This window comes from Heterocephalus glaber, unplaced genomic scaffold (genome assembly GCF_053883595.1).
Source record: "Heterocephalus glaber isolate CG9 unplaced genomic scaffold, H.glaber_assembly_v1.0 deba00000809, whole genome shotgun sequence".
Classification (NCBI taxonomy): domain Eukaryota; kingdom Metazoa; phylum Chordata; class Mammalia; order Rodentia; family Bathyergidae; genus Heterocephalus; species Heterocephalus glaber.
Window position 1 is genome coordinate 10,460,258 of NW_028258163.1, and position 20,376 is coordinate 10,480,633.

At 36.8% G+C, this 20,376-nt stretch overlaps 1 protein-coding gene across 7 annotated transcripts in view; it reads right to left on the bottom strand.

Annotated features, from left to right (window-relative positions):
• Positions 1-20,376, bottom strand: part of Fmn1 (formin 1) — a 440,321-nt gene that overhangs the window by 139,569 nt on the left and 280,376 nt on the right. For all 7 annotated transcript variants that reach the window (XR_015449807.1, XM_087207535.1, XM_087207534.1 and 4 more), the window contains 4 exons: positions 19,376-19,505; positions 18,366-18,512; positions 10,939-10,998; positions 4,157-4,277 (listed from right to left, as the gene is read on the bottom strand). Coding sequence is in view for 6 of the 7 variants with exons in the window: in XM_087207535.1 (XP_087063661.1) it covers positions 4,157-4,277; positions 10,939-10,998; positions 18,366-18,512; positions 19,376-19,505 (458 nt within the window). In the remaining variant the exon portion in view is untranslated. The remainder of the gene's footprint in view (positions 1-4,156; positions 4,278-10,938; positions 10,999-18,365; positions 18,513-19,375; positions 19,506-20,376) is intronic.

Consider the following 20,376-nt stretch of genomic DNA (forward strand, 5'->3'; position numbering starts at 1 on the left):
CAAACAGAACAAGCTGGCCCCTCAACCACAGGGGCTGATTCTACAGGTTGCATACTTTCCAGTAAAGGGGACATCTTCAAATCAGCATAATCAAAATTGTCCTAAGGAACTGTGCACTCATTTCCTGTGAGACAGGTACTGTATTGTTCCATTTACAAGTGAGAAAATGAATATTTTTGTTGTTCTTGGTGCTGGAGATTGAACCCAGGGCCTTGCATATGTTAAGCAGATACTCTATCCCTGAGCCCCAGAAAATGAATATGTTTAATAGATATCTGTTATTTAACAAGATCTTATTTTAACCAAGCCAATAAAAACTACACATCTGATTCCAAAGTCTAAATTCTTAATCCTATGTAATACAGCATCTATTTGCTTAAAAAAATCCAACTCTCCTGTACTTCACCCTCTCTATCCTCAACCCAGAGTAAGATTGCTCCTGTGTCTCCATCTGATCTGACAGTGTGCACATGTAGTCCCGGGATTGTGTATACACACATGAGTGCTCACACACATATTCAGGATTTCTTTTTCTGTCATTAGTCTCTTCATAGAGGTTTATGCTTCGAATATATCTTTCTGTTTTGATCTACAATGACACGAACACATCTAGGCCAGAGGCAGGCTATGTCACAATACTGAATACATGCTTTGGAGACACATCTAGTTTTAAAACATGGCTAGATAACCACCTGTGAAACATTGTCCAGTTACTTGAGCACCATGAACTTCATTCAGCCTCTTTATCTTCTGAGAGACTAGAAATAATAATCACTTTCATAGACTCATTGTAAGGATTAAAAGAGATGATACATGCAAAAGTACCTGATAAATAATAATCACACTTTAACTTGTCATTGATACTCTACTCAATTCCTTGCATGCATACTCACATAAAAATGCTATTCAAAATTCTTGTCTCTCTGAAAGATGCTTGACAGCCCCTGCTTGCATCAGGCCCATTTGTATGACTATCAACCACAGGTTAATTCACATTCTATTGTTATAGAACACTACTCAAGTAGTTATATAACATTACTCAAAAAAATTTTCTTCTAGAGTAGTGTCTGTCTAAGGAACTAGAGCCTGATACTTCTTGAAATTCGCTAATCACATCTGGTTTAGCTTTAGACATTTTCTGGGAGTTTGCCAGCAGCTACGACATTTTAATGGCTACAATAAACCTCAAAGCCTCATCAAATCTTTGCTGTATGTGTGAAAATTATGTCCTCTTCAATTAAACATTCAATCTTGGTTCACACCAAGGCCTTATGGAAAAGGAGGTGAAACTTGAATGAGAAAGTGAGATGAAACGAACCGCCACAATTCTGGTCATTTTGCCAGATGGTATTTAGAAGAAAAAGAAATTCATTAGAGAACCAGAGTCTATATTTTCTTTAAATATTTACTGGGTAACTTTCATGTGTTAAAAATATTGGCACCAGGACATTTTTGTTTAAATACTGAATGTGTGTTGGGTGGGGGGAATTGTTCCTTCATTTGTTTTGTGGTACTTTGTGTCTTTTGGAGAAGCCCAGTTGTAAGAAGTGAAATAACTGAAGCAATGCTCAGTTTTGCTTCCTATGGGAGCTCTACATGCTTCAGAAGCTCTGTATTTCTTTAAGACCGGCTGAGGAAATTGTCAGCTGGAATAAGAAGACATCCAGGGTGACACCTCAGAGCCTCTCTAGACAAAATTAGGTGAGCCAAAGTGAAAGGCCTTGGGGAAGCCCTGCTTTCCACTTTCCTCCTAGGCCACTCTTCTTATCCCCCTGCTATTTATCATCAAACTCACAAGGATGTCACAGGGAGGCAGGCAGGCCCTGGAAGGAGAAAGGGAAAGATCAAACAGAGATCAGATTTCTTCTCAAAAGTCCACACAGTGGGTCAGGCTGAGGGTTTTACAAGAGCAAAGGGAAGAAGAGCTGAGCACTCAGGGACACCCATGGTGTGAACAACTCAGTTCTTTCATTGCTAACACTTGCTGCTGCCTTGAGGCCCGGCCTGGGCCCATTTCTGCCAATGGAGAGGAACAGGAAAAAACTTCTACGTGGTGACTTACTCTGCTTTATTACAATACTCGTCAAGCTCCTCATCCTAGGTAAGGAAAAACCTGTCAGTTCTTTAGGAGGGAGAAAAATGACAGCCAGGTCACACACGGTGTGCCTAAGCAGGGTATCCATTTGGTCCAATTCACTCTCCCAACCACATCAACAGGAGAGAAACACCCCACACGCTCCTTTAAAAATAATTTGCAAGGATGAAAACAACACTGAGATTCCACCTCACCCCAGAAAGAATGGCTGCTATCAAGAAATCAACCAATAACAAATACTGGTGGGGGTGTAGAGAGAAAGGAACCCTTCTCCATTGTTGGTGGGAGTGCAGACTGGTGCAACCACTGTGGAAATCAGTATGGAGATACCTCAAAGAACTAGGACTTCAGGTCCCATTTGACCCAGCTATTCCCCTACTGGGAATCTTTCCCAAAGAATTAAAAGAAGCATACCACAGCGATATATGTGCACCCATGTTCATAGCAGCACAGTTTGTAACAGCTAAAGCTTGGAAACAGCCCAAGTGCCCATCAACTGGAGACTGGATAAAAAAGATGTGTTTTTTTTTATAAAATGGAGTACTACTCAGCCATAAAGAATGAGAAACTAGAGACATTTGTAGCTAAATGGATGCATATTGAGGCGATACTCTTAAGTGAAATAAATAGGACACACATGTGTAAATACCGAATAGTTTTTCTAGTGTGAGAAATTGAAAGTGTAAATAAAGATGAAAATGATTAAAATGAATAATTGATAATTTGAAATAAGAAAAGGTCCAAGGTTTTGGGGATGGTGGAAGGGAAAGGGGAAAGGGAAGAAGGGAAAGAAAAAAATTATGAAAAAGAAAAAAAATGGAATCAAACTCTGTGTAGATAGAGAAGGGTGGAGGGGGTGAAGGGTGCACAGGTAATGGGAGAAAAAATAAAAACTAAGATGCATCATGTTCTGGTACAAACACCCGATGATAAATGTAAATGCATTATATACCTAAAATGTACCAATAAATATATATATTATAAAAAAATAATTTTCAAGGTAAAAACATTCACTTATAACCACTATCCTGACTTAAGCAAATTTTATGCCTGAAGTAAAAATAAATGGCTCTCTCTGCCACCGGGAGCAGATCTTTCCCATTTTGCTTCCATCTCCAAGTTGTTCTTTGCCCAAGCATTAGGTTTCTGAGCACTGTTTCACAATAAACATTTTTTAAATGTTTATTTTATGTCTTAGTGTAAAAATATTCCTGGTTGAAACCCTTCAATTTCCTCAAGCTGTCTTTCTGGCACCCTGGCCTCCATTTCCACATTAACATGCTCCCTCAGCCCTCCTCAGAGCTCTTTAGCCGGAGCGACGTGAGCTGAGGCAAGTGTATTTATAGTCCTGGACAAAGAGATGTCTCCACAGTGAAAACGCAAGACTCCAGAAATGCCAGAGGAAAATTCCTGCCCTAGCAAGGCTTAGCTTTTAAAAGAGCCAAAAGGGGACTTTCACCATTTTGTTTTCAATAATTAAATATGAAATTAAACTGAAATAGATTGTTTACCATATGTCTTGTCATCATACACATATATCATGAAGTAAAGTAAACTGGCTAAGAAAATGCCGGAGTTCTAATTGGGTAGACGTGGTCAGAGTTCAGTATATCTGCCTATTACTGACTCCATGAACGAAATTTGTCCAAGACTCATTTTTCTCATCTGTAAAATGGAGTTAATGGTTAATGTGATTCCTGCCTATTTGCGTTCTTATAAGAATGATAAGAAAAAATACTATGTTTCCAATAAATGGTTCCTGCTGTTATAATACTGTTGTAAATGCTGAATGTCAATACAACAAGATATAGACATAATAAACAAATGATCAACATTAGTAAAGGAGAGGGATGCATAAATACAGTGCCTCCAAACAATGCTCAGCGGAAGAAAGTTTCAAGAGGACCACAGGTGAAAGTCTCATGAAAAGTCTGTACCAATTCTACTCAGTGATACTCAATTCTACTCACAGATCCTCTGTGAGGTGTAGATAATTCTCTAAAAGCATATTTTTTAAAAGTAGTCTTAGCTATTATCTAATAACAGAATGGTTCCTATTACCTTCTAGTTGCTTCTTCAGTTTTCTCAAATCTCCTATGAGGTCTTCAAACTTGACTTGGGAGGCGAGAAAGAAATCTTCGGGTTCAGGCAGGGGGAAAACACTCTTTTCTGTTCCAGCCTCCTAAAAGATAATGGTAAACAAAAGCACATTCTACTTCCCAATTGTCACTTTCAGTTGAAATTCCAAAGTATCAGTGTGAGAGGAAAAAAGTTTTAAATTCCATGTTCAAACAAGTAATATCATAAGACATGTACGCTATTCCTAAATTTGGACTTGCTACTTGGAAGTACTTCTGTGTCTCTCATAGCATCTTTTTGGTTTTACTGGCCCTGAAGTTAACTATATGGCCCTGCCATGGGCTACGTTCTGTCTTGCCCTTAGGAATCAAAAAGAAGACTGTCAGAGAGGTCCTACTCCTATGGAAAAAAACACAGGTCGAACACATGAAAGTACTTAAATGTAAAGTCCTTGCCTGGGTTACACCATGCTAGGATTTAGATAACTCATCCAAGACATATATGAATGGGTGCAAACTGCATTAAGGTGGTGGTACAGTGGGAGATGCAACCATCTTTCCTGTGCCTTCACCAGCCTTTCTCTGCAGCTTAAAGTTTGGGGAGGGGGATGAGAATATGCATGATCAAATTCTTCCTGTATTTGTAAAGATTTGCCAAATGCCATTTGACTTATCTTAAAAGATATTACTGAGGGCATGTTTGCATATGACTTTAACAACTCCACAGCTAAACCTGAGAAAGGACCTAATCTGAGAAACATTTTAAGCAACAAAATCTTCCAGCACACTGAAACATAAGTTGAGCTTCAAATATCTTCTGCAGCCTAGCTTGCCTTCTCCCTGAGTTGTTTAATGTAAGCTTTGTGTCTTGCATATCTTAGGCAGTCTTCAGTTATTCCTCTTTCCACACACACTCCTTTGCCAGCTTTCCTTCACATTCCATCTTTCCTACTGCCATTAGGACTAATTCCAAGCTCTAAAATTGCTTTACAAGACACTTTATGATTTGGCTTCTGTCTACATCTACAGCCTTATTTCTACCTTCCCCCCATGTCCAACTCTCTTTCCTAACCCTTTGTTAAACAACAGAACAGGCCACAGTGTCTTGCCTGTAGGCCTTTGTCCACAAAATTATCCTTTTTCCAATCCCCCTCTAGAGACTCTTCACAACTCCTTGTTCGTAGTTATTCCCCAATCTCCAAACAAATGTCACCTCCTCCAAGATTTCCCCTAATTTCCAGCACTTAAATGTTTTCTCCTGTAAGAGCTCCTGATAGGAACATTGTTGTAGCACTTACTCCACTAATTTCAAAATTGCTGTGTTAACTTGTATGTCTTCCCCATCAGACTATAATCACCTCAACAGCAAAAGCTGAGTCTTGTCCTAGGTGTGAAGCACAATGGCTGGGCTATCAATAAACTTTGTTTTTGGGTGGTGGACACCACTACAGACAACCTATAAAACATTGTTTTGGAAAATTTGTACCTTTATCAGGAGACATCTTATTTTTTGCTGTATTTTTCTGGTGGCTTCAGGAAGTCCCTGGACTCTTCCCCTTGCTTTAAGCCCTTTAGCTTTGCTTGGGATGCTAGGAGAAGGAACTTTCCTTATTTTATCAAGACACAATGCATTTTTTAAAAGCCTCCTATAGTTATTCTGCTAATTAAAAATCAATGGGAGCAGTACCCTAAGCTGAGTCAAGATGGAACATCTAAGGCGCCACGACAAACCCTCATTGGCATCTATACTGGAAGAATTCAGACATAGTATTGTATCTCTTTCTCACCTCCAAACTGTTTATCAGACTTAGCCCTTGTTTTCATTCTTTTTAAAATTAGAAAAAGAGAAAATTCTGCTGAGAAAATTAGCCTGGTAGCAGCTCTTTGAAAGCCGCTCAGCTAGAGTTCAAAGACATAACTTTGCCTGGATTTCCTCAACCTCCACAGACCTAGATTTGGACACAGTGCCAGGTACAAAGAGCAGGAAGCTTGGAACAGAAGTCACCTTTCTTTGGCTAATTGCTTATCACCACTAACCACAAAAATCATCACTTATGTTCCTTGGGGGAAAGGATAGCTTCATAAATCACATAATTCCACACTCTCGCTGAGTGAAATCCATTTTGTACAGTGAAAGCCAGGAAAGAACTACACAAATGTGGACTTTTTATTTTTCCTAAACTGGGCCTATCCCACATTTGCAACAATTCTTATAAATTTTTCCTCCATAAAATCAATTCCACTGAATTCTGCTCTCTTCATATATCACAAGCAGAATTTCAGCCTTTTTAAATAATGCATTTGACTTGTTAGGTAGAGGCAGACCATGCCATGGCAACCAAGGGTTAAAAATGTTACCTTTTTTCTTCAGGATAATTCTTTTGCCACACTGTACCTGCTGTCAGAACTCAGGGTTAAAATATATATAATCTCAGTTCACAAACTTGATTCTTTCCATGATTCTGGTTGCAAACTGAGTTGGACAAGGACTCAATCAAATTCAGTGGTCATGTTCAATATTCATCTTATGGGGACATTTATTTGGTACTCATCCATTTTGGTTTGCAACCAGAAGTGTGGAGGGAATTGAATTCATCCACTCAGTTGCTGCTTCTAAATTTTCTGAAGCTCAATGTCATTCTCACCCCCAAAATAGCTTTCAACTCCTCAAATTTAGTTCTTTACAATAATCAGTCATTACCCTCTTGTGGATATTTATATTATATCTAACTCAGCAAGGGTTTGAAACCTATATTACAGACACTAAAGAAGAGACAACAATGAATTTCATATCTCATGGGGCAATGTCAAGATGACTGGCCACTGCTGGTATTAGTATAGACAGAGCAACAGGAAATGTATCATGAGAGAGATTCAAATAAAGTCCATTCTGGCTTCAGAAGTGCAGGCTTCAAAGACATCCTTCAAAGATAAGGATGTGAGCAAAAACTTCATCAAAGAAGAATTATGTAAAATTAGATTACATTATTTTTTATTATATCTGTTCCACTTTACAAAAGTGATATGTGTTCTTTATGCTTAGCTGTTCACAGAAAATTTTTAAAATTAATTCTAATCCTAGCATCCAGAAATAAACATTTTAATACATATTTTCTCAAGTTTTTCTGTGTTTGCAAAAATTTAATATTATATATGTATTCTTAATTTTTTTATTATTATAATTTTTATTTTTTTGGTACCAGGGATCAATATATGTACTTTTTAAATGAGGATTTAAAAGCAGATCAATACTACTTTCTAGTGCCATAAATTTTCCCATAAGCACTTTTCATAGTAGTATGGTATTCTATTGTATGACTGACATAATTTATCTGACCTTAGTCTTTATCATTTGATACCTACTGAAAGTTTTCAAATATTTTGCTATTATAAATTTTTGTAATAGTGACACAAGTGCTTACTTATTTCCTGAGGATAAAAATTCCTAGGAAAGTTATGTATATTTCAAGGTTTTAGATACAATGGGCTGAAAACTAGCACATCCTCATGAATTAGGAAAATGGGTCCCCTGTGGACAGGCACAGGTCCCTGGGCAAACAGCCTGACAAATACATGGCATCTTCATGTGGATTTTTTAAAAGTTCTTTTTATAGGAGATACAGTTGGGTGAGTTGAGGGTAGGCAAGATATGAGTCCCTTTGACCTAGCAACTGTAAGCAGAGAATAACCTGATGAACTACACATGACCATCTTGAGAAAGGTGTGGTCAGTGCATACTGCCAATTCCATATCTATTCCTTTTATAAATTACCTTTTGTGTCTCTTGTCATTGTTTTGTAAGAAAGGACAAGTTATCTTGCTCTTATTGACTCTAAAGAACTCATTATCTCTTATGTTGCAAATATTTTCTCTAGTATATTACTTAGAAGTAAGTTTTCTTCAAGAAGTTGAAGTTTTAAAATATTTTAATTAGGATTGAAGTTTTTAATTTTTCTGCATTTGAAGTCATCATTCTTGCCTTTTATGGTTTCTGCTTTGAAAGAGCTTTGCTAAGTCAAAACACTACCTATATTTTCTTACATGCCTTTTATGATTTCATTTTTTGTTGTTTCATTAACTATTCTTTAGATATTTACTTTGGTCTCTGGTATAAGGTAGAGGATATCATTTAATTTTTTCCTCTTCTCAATTACTTGAAATTACTTATTTATCTTATACTTAACACATTTATGTAGATCCATTTGAGATTTTCTTTCCATTTTCTTGAATTATTGATCTGATAATCAATCAATAATTACTAGAGCCTTATAATATTCTTACTTTTTAATCCTGATCAAATTTTTGCTATTATTCTCACATATAATATTTAAAATCATTGTGTTAATTTCTAAGATTGATTGAAATTTTAACTCCTATTTCCACTAGGAGTATATGTTACTTTTAAAAATTGCAGTAAAAAAAAATATAACCCAGATCTATCCTAACAACTTTTTATGGGTATAGTCTAATACTGTTTACTTTAAGAACACTGTTGTACAGAACATCTCTGGGACTTTTACATCTTGCATGGCTGAATCAGGATATTCACTGAAGATCAACTTTCCTTTTCCATCTTCCCGCAACACTGCCAACTACCACTCCACTTTTTATTCCTTTGAGTTTGAGTACTTCAGGTACTTTCATAAGATAACTGTAGGATTTGTGTTTCTGTGATTGTATTACTTTCTTCTCAGTATAATGTTCTCTAAGTTGAGCCACAGCATAGCATAAGACAAGATTTCTCCTTTTTCACAACTGAATAATGGTTCACAGCTTTAGTCATTCATCTGTTGATGTTTATACTATTTCTAAATTTTGGCTTATTTTTAATAATGTAAGGAACACGAGAGTGCAGCTGTTTCTTGATTCATTTTGGATAAAAACACAAAAGTCTCACAAATGTGAGAATACTACATCATGTGGTAGTTCTATTTTTTAATTTTTTGAGGAACCTTTATACTGTTTTCCATAGTGTTCTTATCATTTTACATTCCCACTAACCATGCTCAAAGATTCCAATCTTCACATCTTTGTTAACACTTATTTTCTGCATGTTTAAAAATAGAGCCATCAGAACAGGCATGAGGAGATATCTCACTGTGGTTTTACTTTACATTTCCCTGTTAATTAGTGATGTTGAGTTTTTTTGCATGCGCCTGTTGACCATTTGTATGCCTTTATTTTTTTTTTTTGCTTCCCTTTATATGTTTAAGTTCTTCTTATGACTTTCATGAAAATTATGTAGCTTCAAAAGGGTCTGCACTTTTCTAGGCAAATCTATAATGCTTATGTTACTATATCATTGACATATAATGTCATTGAGAGTTTTCTGTGAAAAGATCTTTAAATTTATTACTTCTGGAGAGGAGAAAAGGGAAGTTTTATATAAAGGCCACAGATTGCAGACACTGATAGTTCCGGGTAGGGAGAACATCAGAAGTAAAAATACATTAGTAGGTAAGCAAGCACAGGGTGTGTTTGGAAAACATCAAGTCTTGGGCTGAATCACAGAATATGTGTAGAGGAAAAGTTTAAAAAAAGCATGGTTATAAAGGATTGGAATTAAATTGGGTAACATCTTAATTCACTTGAAAATGAGGAGTCATTTCTGTTTTGAGTAAAAAAAAAAAAGTGACATCAGAACCACAGGGAAAGATGATGTGGGGTGGCACAGAGTGGTACTACCTAGAGGTGGGGAGATGAGCGGAGAAGTACTGCACTCGCCATGTCAGCTCCCTTCAAGCCTCAGTCATCTGAGGTAAGTAGGAAAAAAAAATATGGAAAGATATTAGAAAGGAATTAGTTGAAGGACAGAGAAGAATCAAAAAGGAACACATGGCTTCATGACCTAATGACCACAATTTATGATATCCTTGATAGAAGCAGGGAGAAATTTGGTGGAGTGGGAGGGGGAACTTGATTTTAGATTAACTCAGAACAGGTAAGTTCACAGTGAAGGTGGGGAAGGAGGGCAGGGAAAATGATTAAAGAGTTAATGAGCGTTTTGATTATGTGCGAGTGGAACAGTAAGCCTTCTGAAAACAAGGCCCTGGAATCTTTATTTTTCTTCCTTCAGTGTGTTGTAAACACTGCTTCCATGGATAATTAGGATGAGTTCTGACAATATCTTCCTTTGCAACTTTCTCTATTCATATGGATAGCTATATTTCTCAATGACTTAACAAAAACCCCTTCTCTTCTCAAAGTTTGGGCTCCTTGTTCCCATTTTAACAAGAAGGAATGAAATAAAAAATTATGCTCAGATTGATTCTCACAAAAATGTTTATTTCTAACTGCAAATATAATCTAAGCAAAGATGGATTTTTTTTTATAATTCTTTGTCTCCAACTTGTTCACAGATGCATTACTAGTACAATTTTGTTACTATGTCTTAGTTCCTAAATTTTGTTCTATATCCCAGAATCCATTTTCCACTGTAACTAGTTTGCTGAATGGATCTAGAGTCTCTTACAATCTGGCCACATGGTACCAAGGTAACTAGGGTTCTCTCTGAAGTTAAGGTATATAGTGGATTGAGAATCAATAGATTTGTAACACTGAATAATGCTACCCTTTGAAAAAGTCAAGTACACTCTTTTGGCATCAAAGCTCTTATTTGTAAAACATGGAGTTTTGAGAGCTCTCAAATTCTATGTTGGACTCGAAATCCTCCCATCCATCTATCAATTATTCAATTTCTGACTGCCAAGAATGTACAAGGTTGAAACCCATTAGTATATTTCCCCACATAATGCCATTTCCTACCTGATCATAGTAACGCAGGTAATACTTCACAACATAGTCCACGAGGTTAATTCCATTATCCTAGGTTTAAAAGAGAAACTCCAATGACAATTATTCACATGAGACTCTGGCATGTTAAACAGTTGAGAGCTGAAATCTCGGCTCAGCTGACGAGACTTTTAATTTATGAAACTTGGGAGGAGCAGAGCCACCCCCAGTGCAGAGCAGGTGAACCTTCCAGGCCACTGTACCACTGCCCACAGCACCGAGGAGCACAGCTACCCCCAGCACAGAGGAGGCAAGAGCCATGTGGACACCAGCAGCACACCACCCCCCCACCACTGAAATGAGAAGATATGTAAACAAGTCTCAAAACCAGACTTCCAGATCACCTACAGCAACCCCAAAGGGAAACAAGATAGAACAATCTAATACTCAACCACCTGGACTCCCTGATCTGGCAACAAAAGAGGATCTGGGAAAAATGAAATCAGAAATAATTTCTCACATATCAGCAGAGATTGTGCCCATAGTGCAAGACATGATTAATAAATCTAGAGAGGACACAGATAAAAAAATAGAGAAGCTGAGGAACATGATAGAATCCCAACACAGGAAACAAATGGAATCCATAAAACAGATGCAAACAGATTTCCAGGAGATTAAAAACTCCATTGAAAGTTTATGCAGCCGAATGAGCCAATGTGAGGACAGAATTTCAGATATAGAAGATAAGATTGCAATTAGTGACCAGGAAAAGAAAAATCTCTTTAAAATTGTAAGGGACCATGAGAAATCAATCCAGCAGCTGCTAGATGATGCAAAGAAGAATAACATAAGGCTGATCGGAGTCAATGAAGAAACAGGAGAGAGTGCAGATGACATAAAAAAACTGTTCACAGAAGTGATGGCAGAAAACTTCCAAGCCGGGGAAAAGAATTTGACATACAGATAAGTGAGGCATATAGAACTCCAACTAGCTTTGATAAAAAAACAAAAAACTACACATAGGCATATAATAGTTAAGATTAAAGAAACCCAACAGAAGAACAAAATTCTACAAGCAGTTAGAGAAAAGAAACAAATCACATACAAAGGAAAGCCCATCAGAATCACAGAGAAATGTCCCAGCTGCTAGAAAACCAGAAGTGCTTAGTACTCTGGCCATCATTGTGAACAAGTTAGGGGGACATATAACAGCTGAAATATCTCAGATATTTGATGCTGTTTTTGAATGCACCTTGAATATGATAAAGACTTTGAAGAATATCCTGAACATAGAACAAACTTTTTCTAACTGTTTCATGCTGTCAATTCTCATTGTTTCCAAGCATTCCTAGCTATCCCACCTACACAATTTAAACTTGTTTTGGATTCTATTGTTTCAGCTTTCAAACATACTATGAGAAATGTTGCAGATACAGGCTTACAGATCATTTTTACACTCTTACAAAATGTTGCACAAGAAGAAGCTGCAGCTCAGAGTTTCTATCAAACTTTCTTTTGTGATATTTTCAGCATATCTTTTCCATTGTGACAGACACCTCACATATAGCTGGTTTAAGAATGCATGCATCAATTCTTCCATATATGTTTAACTTGGTTGAAGAAGGAAAAATAAGTACACCACTAAATCCTGGAAATCCAGTTAACAACCAAATGTTTATTAAGGAATATGTGGCTAATCTCCTTAAGTCTGCATTTCCTCATCTACAAGACACTCAAGTAAAGCTCATTGTGACAGGGCTTTTCAGCTTGAATCAGGATATTCTTGCATTCAAAGAATATCTAAGGGATTTCTTAGTACAAATATAGGAGTTTGCAGGTGAAGCCACATTTGATTTGTTTTTGGAAGAAAGAGAAACAGCCCTTCAACAGGCTCAAGAAGAGAAATATAAACTTCAAATGTCTGTCCCTGGCATGAAGTCCATATGAAATTCCAGAAGAAATGTATGATTAAAATCTGAAGTCATACTGGTTGTTTTTTCTCCACAACTATTGTTGACAGGGGAAAACAGCATCTGGAGATTTGTCAACTAAAATGATACCAATTTATAAATTAAAATGTCACCTAGTTGGAAAAAAAAGACAGAGAATCACACCAGACTTCTCAATGCAAATCCTCAAGGCAAGAAGAGCTTGGAGTAACATATTTCAAGCCCTAAAGGAAAACAGACTCCAAACCAGACTAAGGTGCCCTGCAAAACAATCTTTGAAAATTGATGGAGAAATAAGATGCTTTCATGACAAAGAGAACCTTAGGAACTTCATGAATATCAAACCAGCAGTCCAAAAAATTTTACACAACATCCCAGGAAAAGACAATGAGGATCATAACCCTGGGAAGCTCAGCAGAATGAATCCATCTGGAACGACAAGAAATTAAATGCAAAGGGGGAGAATCCAACAAAAAGAAAAAGTCCTGACAATGATGAGTTAATACATATCAGTTATAACCATTAATGTTAATGGTCTCAATTCACCAATCAATGGAAACAGACTGGCAGAATGGGTCAAGAAGCAAGATCCAACAATATTCTGCATACAAGAAACACGCTTAATTCAGTGGAAAACAACACTCCCTCTGACAGGAACCAAAAAAAAAGGAACAGTAGCTATCCTCTTTGCAGATCAAGTAGATTTTAAACCAACACTGATTAAGAGAGACAAAGAAGGACACTACATCCCTGTAAAGGGAACAATCCAAGAGGAAGAGATGACAATCATAAACATATATGCACCAAACACTAGTGCACCCAACTGTATAAAAGAAATACTAATGGACATGAGAAATCAAATAAGCACTAATACAATAGTAGTGGGGGAACTCAATACCCCACTGTCACAAATAGATCAACTAGACAAAAAACAAGCAATGAAATACTAGAACTCAGTCAAACGCTTGAACAAATGAACTTAACAGATGTTTACAGTGTATTCCACCCCACAAAATCAGAATACACATTCTTCTCAGCTTCACATGAGTCATTCTGCAAAATAGACCACATACTCGCTCACAGAACATCTTTAAGTAAGTGCGAAGGAATTGAAGTTATCCCCTGTATATTATCAGACCATAGTGTGAAGAAACTGGAGATCAATAGCAAAAGAAACTGCAAAAATTTCATAAACATGTGGAAATTGAACAACACACTTCTGAATAACCAATGGGTCACAGAGGAAATTAAAGAAGAAATCAGACAGTTCCTTCAATTAAATGACAATGACAATACAACATATAAGAATCTATGGGACACAATGAAAGCAGTCTTACGAGAGAAATTCATAGCAGTGAATACAGATATTAGGAAAACAGAACGAGCCCAATTAAACAACCTGATGCTGAACCTCAAATTTCTAGAAAAAGAAGAGCAGGACAAACCCAAAGGTCATATAAGGGAGGAAACTGTAAAGATCAGAACAGAAATTAATGCAATGAGACTAAGAGAAAGACACAAAAATCAATGAAGCCAAGAGGTGGTTCTTTGAAAGAATCAACAAAATTGATAAACCCTTAGCCAACTTTGTCAGAAAAAGGAAAGAAAAGGCCCAAATCCATGCCATTAGGAAAGAAAAGGATGAACTTACAATGGACCCAGCAGAAATCCAGAGGATCATCAATACCTTTTTCAAGAACCTATAGGCCAATAAGATGGAAAATACAGAAGAAATGGACAGATTCCTAGATAAGTATGAATTAGCAAAGTTGACTGAAGACCTAAAAATTCTAAACAACCCAATATCAATCAATGAAGTTGAAAACATAATTAAAAATTTACCAACTAAGAAAATCCTGGGTCCTGATGGCTTCACTGCTAAATTCTAAAAAACATTTAGAGAGGAACTACTGCCAGTACTGTTTAAACTCTTCAGTGAAATTGAAAGGGAAGCAGTACTCTCAAATTCATTCCTGGAAGCAAGCATCACCTTGATCCCCAAAGCAGAGAAAGACTCAACCGAAAAGGAGAACTATAGGCCAATCTCACTAATGAACATAGATGCAAAAATCCTTAATAAGATACTGGCAAACAGAATGCAGAAGATCATACACTCTGAGCAAGTGGGATTCATCCCAGGGATGCAGGAATGGTTCAACATATACAAATCAATAAATATAATACACTATATCAATAGAGTCAGGCACAAAAACCATATGATCACATCAATAGATGCAGAAAAAGCATTTGACAAATTCCAATACACATTTATGATAAAAACCCTACAAAAAACTAGAACAGATGGTCTCTACCTCAATCTGATAAAAGTCATCTATGAAAAACCAACAGCCAATATCATACTAAATGGTCAAAAACTGAAATCCTTCATACTAAAATCAGGAAAAAGACAAGGATGTCCACTATCACCACTCCTGTTCAACACAGTTTTGGAAACATTAGCCAGGGCAATTAGATAAGAGAAAGAAATAAAAGGAACAAAGATAGGAAATGAAGAAGTTAAATTGTCATTATTTGCAGATGACATGGTAGTCTATATACATGATGCCAAGAACTGAGCCAAAAGTCTTCTAGACTTATTAACCAAATTCAGTAAAGTAGCTGGATACAAGGTCAACACATAAAAATCAATAGTTCTCCTCTGCAAAAACAACACTCACTGCAAGACAAGTAGGGCAAATAATTAATTTCACAATAGCATCCAAAAAACTGAAATACCTAGGAATCAATCTAACAAAAGAAATCAAAGAACTCATCTCTGAAAACTATAGCACTCTGAAAAGAGAGACTGAATACAATATCAGAAAATGGAAAGACATCCCTTGCTCCTGGGTAGGAAGGATCAACATAGTGAAAATGGCCATACTTCCAAAACTGCTATATAGATTCAACGCAATGCCAATTCAAATTCCAGCAGCACACTTCATGGACCTTGAGAAAACAATCCAAAAATTCATTTGGAACAAGAAGAGAACCAGAAGAGCAAAAGCAATTCTAGGCAACAGAGACATGGCAGGGGGTATCACAATCCCCAACTTGAAACTATACTACAAAGCCACTGTTATAAAAACAGCATGGTACTGGCAAAGAAACAGACCCAGGGATCAGTGGAACAGATTAGAAGATGCAGGAACAACTCTAGACACACTCAGCCAAGTCATCTTTGACAAAGGAGCCAAAGACCCTCACTGGAGGAAAGACAACCTGCCAAAGATTAAAACTAGTCCTATATCTCTCACCATGTACTAAACTGAAATCAAAATGGAGAAAGATCTAAATATTAAAATAGAAATGCTGAATCAGCTAGAACAGAGGTTAGGTAGAACTCTTGAAGACATTGGTGTAGGAAAAGATTTTATGAACAAAACCTCAGTTGCCCGTGAACTAGCACAAACAATCAACAAGTGGGATCTCTTCTTATTATAAAGTTTCTGCACAGCAAGAAAAACCACCACCAGTGTGAAGAGACAACCCACAATGTGGGAAAAAATTTTTGCCTGCTGTTTCTCAGACAAAGGTCTACAATCTAGAATCTATAAAGAACTTAAAAAAAACCAAACCACCCAAATTTAAAGACCTAATCCAAAAGTGAGCATTTGAAATGAACAGACATTTCTCACACGAAGAGATACAAGTAGCAAATAAACATATGAAAAAATGTTCCACATCATTTGTCATTAGAGAGATGCAAATGAAAACAACACTGAGATTCCACCTCATCCCAGAAAGAATGGCTGCTATCATGGAATCAACCAATAACAAATGCTGGCAGGGCTGTGGGGAAAGAGGAACCCTGCTCCACTGCTGGTGGGAGTGTAGACTGGTGCAACTACTGTGGAAATCAGTATGGAGATACCTCAGAGATCTACAACTGGAAGTCCCATTTGTCTGAGCTATTTCCTTGCTAGGTATCTTTCCCAAAGAATTAAAAGAGTCATATCACAGTGATATATGTATACCTATGTTCATACTAGCACAGTTTGTAATAGCTAAAACTTGGAGGTAGCCCAATTGCCTATCAAGTAGAGAATGGATAAAGAAAATGTGCTTTTTCTATAAAATGGAATACTACTCACCCATAAAAAATGAAAATTAGAGACATTTATAGCTAAATGAATGCATATTGAGGCAATACTCTTAAGTGAAATAAACAGGACACACATGTGTAAATACCGAATAGTTTCTCTAGTGTGAGAAACTGAAAGTGTCAATAAGGACTAAAAGGTATAATAGATAATGTGAAATAGGAAGCAAAGAGGCAAAGGGGAAGGAGAAATGGAAGGGGAAGGGAAAAGGAAACAAGGGAATGGAATTAATATGAGAAAATTAAAAAATGGAAACATTCTTTTTAAATAGGGAGGGATGGAGGGGTGGAAGGGAGGGTAGGGGAAGGGGAAAAAATAAGAACCAAGACAGATTATGCAAAGGTGAAAATTTCCAATGATGAATGTCATTATATTGTATACCTAAAATGCACCAATATAATTAATTTAAAAATAAATAAATTAAATAATTTATGAGACTTGGTCCTTATCTTGTTTAAGACCGGCAAGATTTTTCTCCCTCCACCTGGTCCCATCCTTTTTTTTTAAATGAAAACTTTATGAAGAAAGGACATGTCAGTGTGCTTTGTGGTAGGGAGGACATATAATTCATAAGACCTCTGAAATAAAGGCTAAAACAAACAAATTTTTAGAATGTTGCCTAATATTTTCTGGCATAGAACCAAGACAAGAGGGGGTGGGGAGTGCTAAAGGAAACTAGGAACCAGAACAGAAAACCATCTCTATTTTCCTATCCCTTTCAAAAAAATGTGTGTTCTTAATGGCAATCCAGGCCAGCTTAAAAGGTAAGCCATGCCACTTTATGACCCTGGGAGGCCAGGGGTGAGCAGGCCCTCCCACAAGGCAGCCTTTGTGTTCTGTTCACAGGGGTCTAATTCTAATTTACCAGTGTGTTTCCCCTCCCTCTAGCCCCTGTTCCCTGTGGGAAGCCCAGATATGGGCTGCTTGTTTCTGAAGAGGTAGCACTGCAGGGGTGTGGAGCCAAATGATAATCAGGCTCAGAGAGTTTGACAGTAGACCCCAGCCCAACTGTTGTGGACCAAAGAATAATTCAAATGGTAGGCTCAACTGGTGACTCAGCAATCCTCCCACCAAAGAGAGTAAGTTACAAGCAGCCAACACTAAAGCTCAAAAGGACTCCAGCACTGTATGCTGTTAACCCTCTCAGTATTTAATCATATATGTTAGAACCAAAATAAGATTAGGGACTACATCACTTAAAATAAAGTCTAATATGAAAAAACCTATCTGTATCCAAAAGTCAAAAGAACCCTCCGCCAAACATGCATGCTATCAAATAAATAGTTATTGTTAGGGGAAAGACAGGAATAAATGGAATGATCTGGAATACTTTTTTAAAAACAATTAAAAATATAGAAGGAAAATAATGGCAGATCACACATAGAAACTCATTATGAAAAATAAATACCCGACTTTTGACGTCCTTGAGTTTGGGCAGGATTTCTAAGCTATATCCATCTGCTTGACCCCGAGTTCTATTTCCTCCATTCATATAATTTCCAAAAGCCAGAATGAGAGCTAAGATATCTTTCACACTCTTCATGTGCAGCAAGCCCTGTGATAGCAAATACAGATTATTACGGTCTTAAATCCTAATATACCATGCTCATTCAACAACAAATATTTATTGAGTACCCAAACAAGATGTTTGGTGGCCTGTTATCAATAGGATTAACAAGTAGTGAATTGAAAAATATACTTTAACTAGCCATATGTGTCTTTAAAAAAATTAATAGCGGGCCGGGGATTTAGCTCAGTGGTTTCCCCACCTGCTGTGCCATCATTTTCTACCCATGAAGGAAAATTATACGTGACCTAGTAGTGAGGATTAAAACTTTCTGTTTACATTTCTATTTGTGCCACTTTTATTTTTAGTACTTTGAAGTGTTTATAAATTGCTAAAAGAGAGCTGGTATATTTAGGGTAGGCTTTAACTTTATATTGCACACTGGGTTCTGAAGTCAACAGAAATTATGTACCAATCTCTCATTATCATAATCAATTATTTCACTTGTATCTCTAGAATCCTTTGATTTAATTATGGAGACACATTTCAGACGATCAAGCACATGACTCTCAAGCAAAATAGCCTTTGAATTTGAAAATTCAAACAGGAAACAAAGTATGCTATTCAGACTGGTTTTGTAGTAGCCAGTCTGTATACTGCAAGATGTTCAGAAATTTTTTAGAAGAAATCTGTAAAAGTGTCATTTGTTTCCTCCTCCCCCTCTTATGCAGTCTGTGCCCCCCACACACACACACAGGCAGGACAGCTATCACATTTACCCTTAGGAAAAGGACTCAGTCTGAAGTCCAAGAGGTTTTCTATGAGGCATTAGTTGGTTTCTGCCACTTCCAACTTCCTCCTTTATCCCAATAAGTACAAGAATACTCTTTTAAACTATATAGCAAACATACCTTAGAGGCTCGTGTGACAACCTCTACCTTCCGTTGCAAAGAGGTGACACTTTCAGAAAAGACAGACCTGAAGATGATGCACTGGGCACGCTCAGCAAAATTAGGGATCTGGGCTAACTCATGCAAAAATCTATAAAAGTGAAAATAAAAATGGATCATTTCCCTTTATATTTATTCACAAAATAATAAAGAGAGTTGATAAAGATCCACTATGAGAACATTCCTAATTTAATAATTATTAAAGGTATTAGAAAGGCTGATTCAAAAAACTCCCAAGAGTATATATTCTATTGTTGACAACAGAGCCAATGTTTTATAGGTTTCTAGGATACATAACAAATGTATAGTGCATACATTGCTTTAGGAACAGAAAGTTTATACAAGAATGTTAAAGTTCTCTATTTCCTGCTTCCCAAACAAGAGACCACACCCATGTGGAAAGAACTATCCTTTAGTATATGAGAAATAAACTCCCCTGCAATGCAATGACTGCTAAAGGTACATTAGCACAAACTAAGCAAGATGAAGACTTCAAGCAAATATCTGCAATTAAGTGATAAAAATTCTCATACTGAATTAAGATTCCTACTATATTTGCTCAATTACACAAACATCTATAATGACCAAATTCCCCGTGTATTTGTTTACTTTTCATATCAATTTACACACAGATACATTTCATAGCTCAGTACTTGGGATTAAGTACATGTTCCTTAAGTAGACAATCTAGTTTCTTTTAAAATATGGCAAGGCAGATTTTAAAAGCTAACGGTGAGCACTGACTTCCACACAGTAGCTCACTGTCTGAGCAGTTGAGAACTGATGTCCTTTGCAAAATTAAGTTGGAAAAGCTACATACTCTTCAGGCCAACCACCAGAGGAAACTAAAATGGGTGGAAACAGCTGGATATGAATTCAAAAAGGGAGAGAATCCACTAACAGCCATTAATTTCATTTTGTAGTAGAAATGATGATTAATTGATATTTCTGAAAGTCTTGGT